At 47.2% G+C, this 12,506-nt stretch overlaps 1 protein-coding gene across 1 annotated transcript; it reads left to right on the forward strand.

The window, feature by feature from the left end:
* The first annotated feature begins 9,269 nt into the window (after positions 1-9,269).
* On the forward strand, positions 9,270-12,258 carry LOC125931568 (melanoma-associated antigen B17-like). The gene is made up of 2 exons (XM_049643630.1): positions 9,270-9,367; positions 10,490-12,258. Exon 2 carries the CDS (start codon positions 10,527-10,529, stop codon positions 11,577-11,579), a length of 1,053 nt encoding a protein of 350 aa, XP_049499587.1. The 5' UTR covers positions 9,270-9,367; positions 10,490-10,526; the 3' UTR covers positions 11,580-12,258.
* The last annotated feature ends 248 nt before the right edge of the window (positions 12,259-12,506 follow it).

The raw sequence follows: 12,506 nt of genomic DNA on the forward strand, positions 1-12,506 counted from the left end.
GCCCTCGGGCCACTGCAAGAGGAGATATCTTACAGGTACACCATTCCTTATGTGACAGATTACATGTTAAAGACAACCATAGGCAACATTCCCAGCTTCTCTTATTTTCCATAATCAAAGCTAATGGTGATCCTGGGAGTTTAGAGCCCACATTATCATGCTTTTTTAATAATAAAATCTTGAATTCAGAGAGGTTGGTTTCTCTGACAAGTATTCCAAAAGAGCAGAGAGCTAGAAGGAAGACTTTATAAGTGAAGGTCTCTTACTTGAGTCTTGTGGGTCCAAAGAACTTCTGCGTATTCACTCAATTTAGGAACTTCCAGAAGTCATCCTCATTTCCAAATCTGTGGCGGTAGTTAATGAAAAACAAAATCTCCTGCCAACTCAGAAAGGCCTCTCCACAAAACATAGGAAAGAGAGAAAACAGTTTTATTATTTAATAAGCACTGAACCAGAATGTGATACCCATCACAATGCTAAAGAGATTGCTGAGACAGAAAGAGATCTCACCCTTTTATGCAGCCAGATATAACCCATTACATCCGTGATCTTAAGATAACAGTAACTATTCCTCAAGTAAGAGGACTTTACAGCACCATTTACTACACCTAGTTCATCCTAAATTCACCTGGTAATTTGGGGGTGGGGGAGAGTATCTTTGTTAGCTAAATGCCTTTATCCAAATGGAAGAAAAAAACTCATTTCTTTATGACAGAAGACAGGTGCTGAAGTTAAAATCTCAGGGAGACTGGGAGATAGGGGTGCTGTCTTACTTAATGTTTACGTTTCAAGGGACTGACTCCCACTTACTTAAGAATAAATTCCTGGGCTGTAAGTTGGCAAGAAGCTTATTCAGCTTTTAAGAGTTACAAAGATCTCAATGAAGCAGAAAAAGAATTTACAAGTTTTTTGTTTGATTTTTCAGAGAGAGAGAGCACATGTGAGCGAGAGGGAGAGAGAGAATATCTTAAGCAGGCTCCATGCTCACCATGGAGCCTGGCAGGTGGCTCGATCCCACGACCCTGTGATCACGACCTGAGCCAAAATCAAGAATCAGATGCTCAACTGATGGAGCCGCCCGGGCTTCTTGTACCAGAAAGAATGAAATTTTATTTTTTTTAATTGAGGTATAATTGACAAATATTTTATCAGTTTCAGGTGTACAACATGATTCGATATTGGTACTTTTTTCCTATTTTAAATTTTTATTCACCCTTATGTTTATCAAAGGGGGAATGGGACTCCTCTGAGTGGATATCATGTAAGACTCCATTTTGCTAGCAGAAATGTTCTTGCTTTGCTGGTGGCCCTGAAGAAAAACCCTGTCATGCCGGAAAGTACCTGTGGAGAGGGCCGGTGTGGAATGGGCCACATGTCACAAAATTGCAGGCCGGCCTCCAACCAAGAGCCGGCAACAACAACAAGAATGACGTAACCACAAAAACTTTTTAGCACCAATGCCAACAAAGCGAGTGAGCTTGGATTCATCTCTAGTTTGGTCTTCAGATGAGAACACGGCTCCAACAACACCTTTGATGCAGTCAGTGATACTTTACCACAGGGAGCACAGTTGATTTTTAGCTGGACGTCTTACACAGAGAAACTGTGAGATAATAGATTTGCGTTTATGCAGCTACATTGGTGATGGTTTGTTACGCAGCAAGAGTAGAAAATGAATACAAGAAGAGCCAACCATATTTACCTAGATATTAACTCTTTCTTTGGGTCTTTCTTCACCCCTTGTATCCCCAGGTTCTAAGCCGGAAGTGGTTACCTGCTGACAGGAAAAACTGGTTCGTGAAACATTTGAGTAAGTAAGTGGGAACCGTTTGCTCCGTGGACGTTGGAGGTACCTGGAAAGAAGAATGGAGAGCAAAGGTGAAGGCGGGCCTTGTTCTGGGCTGAGAGCTGCCTACCATCCTGAGTGTGTCAAGGAGATAACCAACACAGCATCCTCCTCCTCCACTTCCCCTTAACCTCAGACCCTGTAGACTTATTTCTGGGTGACTCTTTGCACATTGAAGGATAGACTGTCAGAATAAAGTCTTTCTCACTACAATTCCAAATACCAGCTAGACGGTGGAAAGTCCCCATTTACACACGTCTGGGGCACAACCTGCCCCGACTGGTGGGAGCACACTTGTTAGAGGAGGCGGCACTCTCGGTGAACATATCCACGGCTGTCTGCCCCCCATCACCGTGGAATCACCATCGCTCGCTGCTTCCTGACTTCCCTCGGCTCAGACTAGCCCTGATGACAACAAGGAGACAGATCTCCTCCTTGTACCCTAAGTACCGTGAACCCCGGTGTGGCTCTCGGTGTGAGGTCGCCCCTGATAAAGAGAATCTGCAGGATAACTCCACATGGGCAAACGAATGGGGAGAGGCCCAAAAAGACCCCAATAGACATTTTACCAAAGGAGACATCCAGATGGTCTACAGACACCTCAAAAGATGCTCACCATCACTAATCAATAGGGAAATGCAAATCAAAACCACAGCAAGGGATCACCTCACACCTGTTAAATGGCTGAAATCACAAGTGTTGGGGAGGATGTGGGGAAAAAGTAACCATCATGTGCTGTCGGTGGGAATGCAAAAGGGTACAGCAACTGTGGATTTACCCAAAGAAGACAAAAATACTAATTCAAGACGATATATGCAGCCCCTGCTTATTGTATTATTTACAACAGTGAAGATAAGGAAGCAACCTAAGTGTTCATCATTAGAGAAATAAATAAGGAAAATACGGGGTGCACATGCACGCGCACACACACTGTAATATGCTTATTCATAAAAAGGATGAGGGACACCTGGGTGGCTCAGTCGGTTAAGCATCTGACTCTTGATTTCGGCTCAGGTCATGATCTCATGGTTCATGAGATCAAGCCCCTCGAGGAGCTCTGCACTGACAGCACGGAACCTGCTTGGGATTCTCTCTCTCCCTCTCCCCTGCTCATGCTCTCTCTCTTTCTCTGTCTCAAATAAATAAACGTTTTCTTTTAAAAAAAGGATGTCATTTGAGACAACACGGATGGACCTAGAGAGTATTATGCTAAGTGAAATAAACTCAGACTAAGACGAATACCTTATGATTTCACTCATAAGTAGAATCTTAAAAATTCAAATACCAATGATCATATAAAAAGCAGAATCACACCTATAAATAGAACAAACGGATGGTTGCCAGAGGGGAGGAGGTGGGGGATGGGTAAAGGGGAAATAAGGGATTCCAGTTGTGGAATAAATCAATCATAGGAATAAAAGGCACAGCATACGCAATCTAGTCATTGATACTGTAATAGTGATGTCATGGGCTAGATGGTTGCTATACTTGTGGTGAGCACAGCATAATCTATAAGCTTGTCAAGTCACTAAAATGTACACCTGAATTTAATGGAACATTGTGTGACGACCACACTCAAAAGAGTGTTACAAAAAAGCAAGGGGGAGAATCCCAGGCTCCCAATTTTCTCCCCCCCATAGCAGGAGTCCTCATTCTGGTGCAGAAGGAGGTGGGACACTGCTCCCATCACATCTGCACAAGCCAGACCTGTCTCTAAGTTCCTAACAACGTCTTAGTTCTCTTCAGTGTGTCTGTCATCAGTGCTGTACTCCTGGTCACTACTGTCTTGAACGCTACTGTCCAGGTTAGGCTTTCTGAAGGTCTCAAGATTGACAGGTCGGTCGGGGACTAGCACAGAGGTAGATGGAATGAACGGGGCACTGACCCAGGGAGTCGTCTTCTGAGCCAGGGCTAAGTACCGGAGTACTACTCTCTGAAAATGAAGGCCCGGAATGGCATCCAGGCCAAATAAGCAGGACACAAGAGGGCTCAAAGAGCTGCCGTTTCTTCTCGTCCTCTCCCGCTCACACCTTCCCCAGTCTTTCTGTTACTCAAGGGCCTGCTGTCCCCAAGTCTTTTCATCTCTTTGCCTCCAAATGTCCTACTTGACCCATGCTGGTGTCTTTCTAGTTGATAGAATATACAAAATCTTTGTGCTCTTCTCACTGGGATGGTTACAATATATGGAGTGGGAGCTTTTTAATCCCCCTTAGAATTGCATTTTGTGTCCAGCATGAGGGAAGTGTTCCAGTTGTGTCAGTTTTCAGTTTGCCTTTCCAGATGTTCCACTGTCGTATCTCAGTAAAAAACCTGTTCTTTCTCTCCTCTGCAATGACAGTTTTAATAATATGAAGTGTATGTATAAGTGGGTGTTGTGGGACACTATTCAGCTCTATTGGTCTATTTGTTTATAGTGGCAAATACAGCACAAAGTTTTAATTACAGTTGTTTTAATGTTTACTTATTTTTGACAGAGACAGACTGACAGAGATAGACTGCAAGACTCTGGGAGGGACAGAGAGAGAGAGAGAGAGGGAGACACAGAATCCGAAGCAGGCTCCAGGTTCTGGACTGTCAGCACAGAGCCTGACTGGGGCTCTGTCCCACGAACCAGGAGCTCATGACCTGAGCTGAAGTTGGACACTTAACCAACTGAGCCACCAGGCGCCCCAATTACTACAGTTTTTTAAATAATTCTCAATATCTAACAGAGTAAGTCCTCATATTTTTCTATGTTTATCAAGAGCACTTGGTCATTTGAAAGTAAAGTTTAGAATCAGGTTGTCAAGTTTTGTATACAAAAATCTATATAGTTTCTTTTGGTGGGGGGGGACTGGGTATTAATATACACTGTAGAATAAATATGGGGGAGAATTAACATGTTTACTATTGAGTACTCTATGAACATGATAATCCTCTATTAGATTTTCATTAATTTCCTATATAGCAGCTGTATATGTTTCATTTTTATCATGTATTTTATATATAAATACATCTATCAGGTGCCAGGTATTTGGTACAGTAATTTAGAAGTTATAGTTTCTTAATTTCATGGTCAAACTGCTTGTCGCTGCACAGATAAAATCTATGTTTATATATTTATCTTTTACTCAAGACCTTTTACCAATACTTTTACTGATATAACAGTTTAGCTGTTGTTTTCAGATACCCTTTACTATAACATATGTTCTTTTATCATGAATGAGTGATAAATTTGATAAAACACCACTCTCTAGCCATGTAGATGTGACTTTTCCTCATCTCATCTGTCCACAAGGTATGCAGCCCTGTGTTCTCTTCTGGAACATGTCTGACTGCCATTTCCTCTGCTCACGCGACACCTGGATGCCAGGTCAGTTAAGCCAAGGACCAGCAACAGATGGAGGTGAGAGATCAGGGGGATGGAAGTGCCCAGAATTTTTCATCTTCTTCCTCTCTAATGCAGGGGGCTTCTCCTTCAGTGACTGTATTACCTTCATAGCTCCAAGGTCCTTCAATAAATGTACTTTTCTCTTTGTAACCTCTGGATAATCCCTAATACAGATGACCAATTATACTGATTTTTTTTTTCATGTGAAATCCTTTCCTTCCTAGGAAAACCTTAGGTCTAGCACATATGTGTGTGCACACAAACACACACACACTAAAAAATTCTAGGACTATAATGGAGACACTTACTGGACGTTAAAATTTTTCAAGCAGTACTCCTAAAGCTCTACAACAGTACCTGGGGAAAATAGCCCAAATAGTGCTTAGATTTGATAGAACTAAATATATTTATCAGAAAAAAATATGTAAAGCATCCAAATGACTCAAGAGTTACAAAAACAGCAGCATATTCCACCCAGATAATTAAAAGGTAGAAAATAATGAAGAGAAATGCAGAAATGATGAAATTAGGACAGCAGAGCCAACTGATGAAAGCTGGTTCTTCGCAAATATTTCCGTAACACCTTCTGTAGGTTTTGTCAATTACAAAATAAAGCAGCAGAAACAAGGGATATTACATAAAATTCTACAAAGTATACATGTAGAAGAGATTTACAGGCTGCAAGTAACACTATCAATACTTGTACCATTATTTGAGGATAATGAACAGTGGAAAAGGAAAAGAGTCTACCTAGACAATTCTTTTAGCTAACAGAAACAAAGGAATGATAGAATTAACGTCCAGCAGCCCCTAATGGATTAATCAATGAGGGTGATGCTCCTAATTGCCAACACCACCACGAAGGGGATCACAGACATCATGTATCTCATCGTGGAAGTGCACAGGGTCCCCTCTGGAGTAGTGTTACTAATAAACAAAGTTTGATCTGATTAAGCATCTTCCTGTCTCTACAGAGTATTGTTGATGCTGAGTGCCGGGTACACTGGGTTCACTATTCTCTGTACTGTGTTGTACATGTTTTTTGAATTTCAATGATAATCTGATGTTACTTTGAAGAGCATGACATAAAATTTAAAAATCCAAGAGAAATGGAATATTTTTCAGCAAAACATAAATGACTAAATAGGTCCATAAAGAAACAGAAAACTTAGCTAAAACGCAAGGTATCCCCAAAACGTTCCTGAGCCAGCCATAGTTGAAGTCTTCTTACACCAAATGGTGAAGGAGAAATGAGTAAAACTTTTATATGAACTTTGCCAAACCATACAAAAAAAGAAGGGAAATCACTCACCCACTCTAATGCGTTAGCTCTCCTTGATACAAAGACCATATCCAGATACACTGAACAAAGAGTGCCTGAGCTCGGCTCACTCCCAGAGACGAGTAACATAAACAACTTCATGGCATATACGTGCAGTACAGTGGTCAATAAAGAAGGAAGATGTGCCAAAAGGATGCAAAGATTGTATAACATCAAAAAACTGAATCAGAATTCACTACTCTAGTGGGAGGGAAAGCATCTGACAACGTGCTGGGGTAAAGAAAAAGCTTTTGATAAAAATTCGGCACAATTTCATGGTAGTAACTTTTAGTAAACTTCTAAGAATGATTTTGGATGTGAATGTATAGCAGGACACAGCCATCCACAAGAATACTAAAATAAATATGAGATGTGAATAATAAAAATAAACAGATAATAGTACCAATCTCCTCTTATAACTAAAATATCCCAAGTGGGGCGCCTGGGTGGCTTAGTCAGGTAAGCATCTGACTTCGGCTCAAGTCACGATCTCCCGGTTTGTGAGTTCGAGACTTGCGTCAGGCTCTGTGCTGACACGTGGTGCTGTAGATTCTGTCTCCCTCTCTCTCAGCCCGTCCCCACCTTGCACTCTGTCTCTCTCTCTCAAAAATCAATAAATGTTAAAACAACTTTTTTTTAAATATCCAAAGTAATAAGCAAATGCAACATTCAAATATATAAGGATCATCAAATTGCTAGTGTGTAAAAAAATCACTATAGCAAAATCAGAAGCCTGGTCACACAAAATCAACACCGAATTAGAACACAAGCCATTTACAATAGCAACAGTATCTAAAATGTACCGAAGATGAAACCTCACAACACTGCAGAAGATCTTTATGGAGGCAACTAAAAAATGTACTGATAGAGTAAGAGAAAGAAAATGTCCCCGTAGAGCTGTAAAATATGTTTATTCAGGGGAAGAGAATTTCAGAAAGATATCAATTCTCCTTAAATTATTTAAGGATTTAGTGCCTTACCTGTAGCTTCCAAAATGAAAACTGATCTCGGGCTGCTATTTCCTGTGCCCAAAATCAACCCTTGGAAAAACTAAAGGAATAAACAAAACAATATCAACAATAACAGTAAAACAATACTGAGAAAACCCTGAGGGGTACTGAGTATGTATTGAACTAGTACTTGTGTGGGAGGAGGCCCTGAAGTTCAGACAGGTTTCGAGAAGACAGAGTTGGTGGGAAGGGAAGGTTTGAAGTGTAGCCTTGATTTTTGCACTGTGCCCGGGATAGTGAATTTCTGCTGCTTCAGTGAATGAACCTGAGGCAGCTCCTCAGAGCCCATGTGCCAGGATCATGGGGTAATGTCGGGACGGCACCAAAGTTTGGGTTAGTTGATGTGGTATGAGTCAGTGAGTTCAGAGATTGTCCTAAGAACTACCTGAAATCTCTTCTGTTGGTGAGGACTGGGCCTTTATTTTTGTGGTCATCTGAATACACTATAAGGCACACATAAAATTAGAACACTTGAGATACAGTCTTTTAGCAAATTCCAGGTAAATAATTATTAACTATACTCACTGTGCTATACAGGTTTCTAGATCTTACTCATAACTGAAAGACTGTACACTTTTATCAGATCTCCCCTCTTCTGTCACCCACCCCAGCCTCTGGTAACGACCATTCTCTATTACTATGAATTATATATATCTGTTTCCTTTCTAGAATCCAAATATAATTGAAATCATTATAATATTTGTCTTTTGGTGTCTGGCCAGTTTCACTTACCGTAATATCCTACTGATTCATCCATGTTATTGAAAACGGCAGAATTTGTCACAACACACACAAAAATGGTAGCTATGGAAGGTGATATGTGGAACAATTTGTGGTCACCATTTCAGTGTATGCATCTATGAAAACATCACATTGTATGTGTGTGTGTGTGTATGCATGTATATATGCATACAAAATAACGTGTAAAAAAACCCAAAAATGTTAAAATAGAATACAAGTATCATAGTAATTATGCACAGGCCAGAATTGTATCCCAGAAGCTTTCAGAAATGGCAGTGATGTCAGTCAGGAGAAGACACAGGCAGAGCTATGAGGCTAAGAAGCAACTGACTTTCTCTGTGGGGTTCTCAATACCATGGTGGGGGTGAGAGGCTTCAGTTACAAACGGGAGCAACTCTGGGACTGAGAAGAACTCGGTGCAACATCTCTAACCTCCAACACGGGACCACAGAGGACTCTGTCCTCCCGCAGCCGTCTCTGGAAGGCCTCTGGCAGCAGTAGCCAGGAGAGGTGAGTAGCCTGCACTTCATATCCCGAGTCACAGGCAGTGATGGCATCGACCTAAAGGCACAAGAGGGACATCGACCAGCACCCAAAAGGACTCAAGGAAAGACACCGAGAGAGGATTGAGGCAGTTCCCACACGGAACACGGGCTCCCCCAAAGGCAACAACACCTGGCCATTGTCAGCTCGGGGGAGCCCCAGCCATGGCTGCTAAGCTCAGACCCCCAAACATTTCCTACTGCTGGGTGCTTAGAGGGAAACGAGACCCTTGGTCTGAGGCCCTCGGACACAGCACAGCAGAGGGAGAGTTCACAGGAGCCGCTAAGAGTGCGCGAAAGCCCGCGTGCCAGTCCTGCGGGAGGGACTCCAGCCCCCCTGGAACGCGGCCCCCCTGCCCATCCCCCCACGCCAACCCCAGAGCCCGCCCCCTCCGCTGTCGATCTGGGGGCCAGGCCCACATGACCGGAAGTGGCCCTTCCAACTTCCTCCCGGCGCTGGGCAGTGAGGCCTGGTCGGACAGCCGCTGCCTCGGCTGAACACGAGGAGGGGGGTCCCACGTCCCGTCAGGGGTCAAGGTGAGAGCAGCCCTGGCTCGACCACCGCGGGGACGTTTCCCCGACACCCCCAGCCCCGTCACCCCTGAAAAGAGGGGCCCACGCAGGCCCTGGCCCGTTCCGCCCCTGCTCCGGGGGCTCGGAGACCCCTGTCATGGCCGTTCATCCCAAGTGCCTTGGCTTCCCGCGCCGGGTGTCAGGGATTGCAGGCCTCGGCCCCAGGCTGCTGGACGCTGGCGCGGCTCAGCACAGGGAGCCATCCCTCCCAGGCCCTGTGGAGGGAAGGAGGGGACCCTCGTGAGGACTGGGGGGACTCCGTACTCCGCGACCGGGGCGACGCAGCGTCCCCGCTCCTGACCTTGGCCGGCGGGGGTGGGGTGGGGTGGGGGGGGGTAGGGTCCGGGCCCGGGCCCCGGGGACCAGAGGGAACGTGGCCTGTCCGCTCGTGTCAACCCTGCAAATGCCAGGAAAGGAAGGCCAGGCTGAGACAGCCCGCCACGTCTAAAAAATACCAGGTCTGAGGCCGGGGGGAGCTGTGTCCCGAAGCTGCAGCCAGCAGTCAGTGGGAGGGAGGGTCCCAGGTCCTACCCGGAGCCCAAGTGGGGATTCTGCGTCATTCCCAGCACCCAAGGAACCCGGGACAGAGAAGGCCTGCCACAAGTGTTCATTCAGCACCAGGTGCCCCCTGACTCCGTGGGGGGCCGAGGCGCTCCCTCCTTTCGGCCCCGTGGGTCCCTTGGAAGGTGGCGGGGTCGCCTTCAGAGCAGGAGACCGGGGTGGGGGCCTGGGTCGGGCCCACAAGTACCGTGCCGAGCCTGAATGTGAGCGGGGAGGGCCCCCAAACCCGGGACCCAGGGCTCTCCCGCGTCAGTTCGGAACCCCGCTGTCACCCGAGTGGCCCCCAGGCAGGGCTGTCTGGCTGGGGCCAAGGCTCCCCCCACGTGCCTCCACAGGGTGCTCGGCGGGGGGTGGGGGAGGTGGGGGGGGCGAGGGGGCAGGCTGACCGGGACGTCGGGAGTCCTGGGGGGTCGCACAGCGGTGCCCTCGAGGACCCTGCAGGGGCGGCCTTGGCCGAAGCCCAGGGGGACTCTCCCCGCTGAAGGCTCTCAGGGCAACTCCTGCCCCCCACCCCAGCTCTTACAGGTGTCCTCGCTGCCTGCCAGCCGGGCCCAGCGTCGTCATGCCGCGCCGCCAGAAGAACAAGCTGCGCGCCCGCCAGAAACGCCACGAGGGCCAGGGTGAGGGGCAGGGTGTGGAGGGTGCTCAGGCCGCCGCCGCCGCCGCCGCCGCAGCAGCAGCGGCAGCAGCGGCGGCGGCGGCGGCGGCGGCGGCGGCGGAGCCCCTTGGGGAGGCTTCCCCGGGGTCCCCCCGGGCGGGTGCAGCCCAGCAGCCTCAGGGTGCCCCGGCCCCCGGGGCCCCCGGGGCCCCCGGCGCAGGCGCTGCAAGCCCGCCACGTGAGCAGGGCGCCGAGGGCCCGGCCGCGCCCCCCGGCCCGGGCGCCCGCAAAGACCCCCTCAGCCGCAAGGCCGACATGCTGGTGCGGTTCCTGCTGGAGAAGCACGCCAGCAAGGAGCCCATCACGCGGGCCGCGCTGCTGAAGATCGTCAGCAGGAAGTACGAGGCGCACTGGGCCGAGATCCTCAGGCGCACCTCGGAGCGCCTGCAGCTGCTCTTCGGCCTCCAGCTCCGGGAGGGCGACGCCGGCGGCCGGGCCTACGTGCTGGTCAGCAAGCCGGGCCTGGAGGGCGACGGCGGCGACAAGGGGCTGCCCAAGAGCGGCCTGGTCATGGCGCTGCTGGGTGTGATCTTCATGAAGGGCAACCGCGCCAGCGAGGAGGAGGTGTGGGAGTTCCTCAACGTGCTGGGCGTGTACGCGGGCCGCAGGCACCCGATCTTCGGGGAGCCCAGGAAGCTCATCACCCAAGACCTGGTGCGCCAGAAGTACCTGGAGTACCGCCACGTGCCGGGCAGCAAGCCTCAGCGCTACGAGTTCCTGTGGGGCCCGAGAGCCCGCGCCCACACCAGCAAGATGGAGGTGCTGCAGGTGCTGGCCAAGATCAACGACACGGTGCCCAGCTGCTTCCCCCAGCTGTACCAGGAGGCCCTGCTGGAAGAGGCGGCGCGCGATAGCTCCGCAGGCGCAGCCAGGGTGGCCTCCGCTGGCGAGGCTGCGGGCCCTTCGGGAGCCGGGGAGCCGTCCCGGGCCCGGGTGGGCCGCTGCCGCCGAATCTAGCGAGGCGGGTGGGGCGGCTGCTCCTCCTGCTCGGGGCGGAAGGGGGCCCTTGACCTTCCAGGTAGTGCAGAGTCCGGGGGCTGGAGGGAAGTAAGTAGATATAACAGTTAAGAAATCTTCAGTTGAACATTTTAAGTAGTGGGGGGTCTAAGTGGCTTTTGTTTTAACAAAACCTATCTTCTTTTTGATCTTCACATAATTATGTTTTAGGTAAAGTTAAATACACAGATGCATATTAGCTCGAGATATTTAATGTTTTTTCAAATGTTTTTCCTTTTAAGATAAAGTTTACTTTGCTTCAAGATATGAAGGTATGACCAACATTAGGCTCACATTTTTTTTGCATTTCAAAAGGTTTTAAAGTCTCAGTTTTGCTATTTGTAAAGGAATTCAAATATATTCAGTATTTTGTTCAATATCCAGACAAGATGACATGGTACCAGAACAGGATTCAAGGAGATGTGAAAGAATCCAACAGGAAAATAGATGAGGTCACAAAGTACATGAAAAAAAAAATAAACTTTTAAAATGTTTAATGTGTTCAATTATTTGTTTGCCTTGTTGCTTTTAGTCTTGGTTTTCTAGTATTAAAAGATATCTGCCCTGGAATATCATAGCTTATTAAAGAATATTTGTTGAAGAACAGTGTTTATTTTCTAGTATCTACTGGATTAATTTTAAAATATTACTTGGGATTTGGTAATTTGGGGTTTCAAAATAATCACATGATCACTATCAATCAGTAAAGATCCAGTATTCCCCAATAAATATGCCAAGTGCTTTACAATATATTGTGTATATTCCAACATTCTGACAAGACAGGGTTTGCCAGACTCCTTTTACAGATAAATGACTTGCAAGATATCAAGTACATAAGGCTGGCAATTAACAGAGTTATGGATGGTCTCAGGGACATAAAATGCTTGG

The sequence above is a fragment of the Panthera uncia genome, chromosome X, assembly GCF_023721935.1.
Source record: "Panthera uncia isolate 11264 chromosome X, Puncia_PCG_1.0, whole genome shotgun sequence".
NCBI lineage: Eukaryota > Metazoa > Chordata > Mammalia > Carnivora > Felidae > Panthera > Panthera uncia.

Coding starts and splice junctions, on each gene's coding strand:
- LOC125931568 (XM_049643630.1), top strand. CDS start 10,527: ATGCCGCGCCGCCAGAAGAACAAGCTGCGCGCCCGCCAGAAACGCCAC.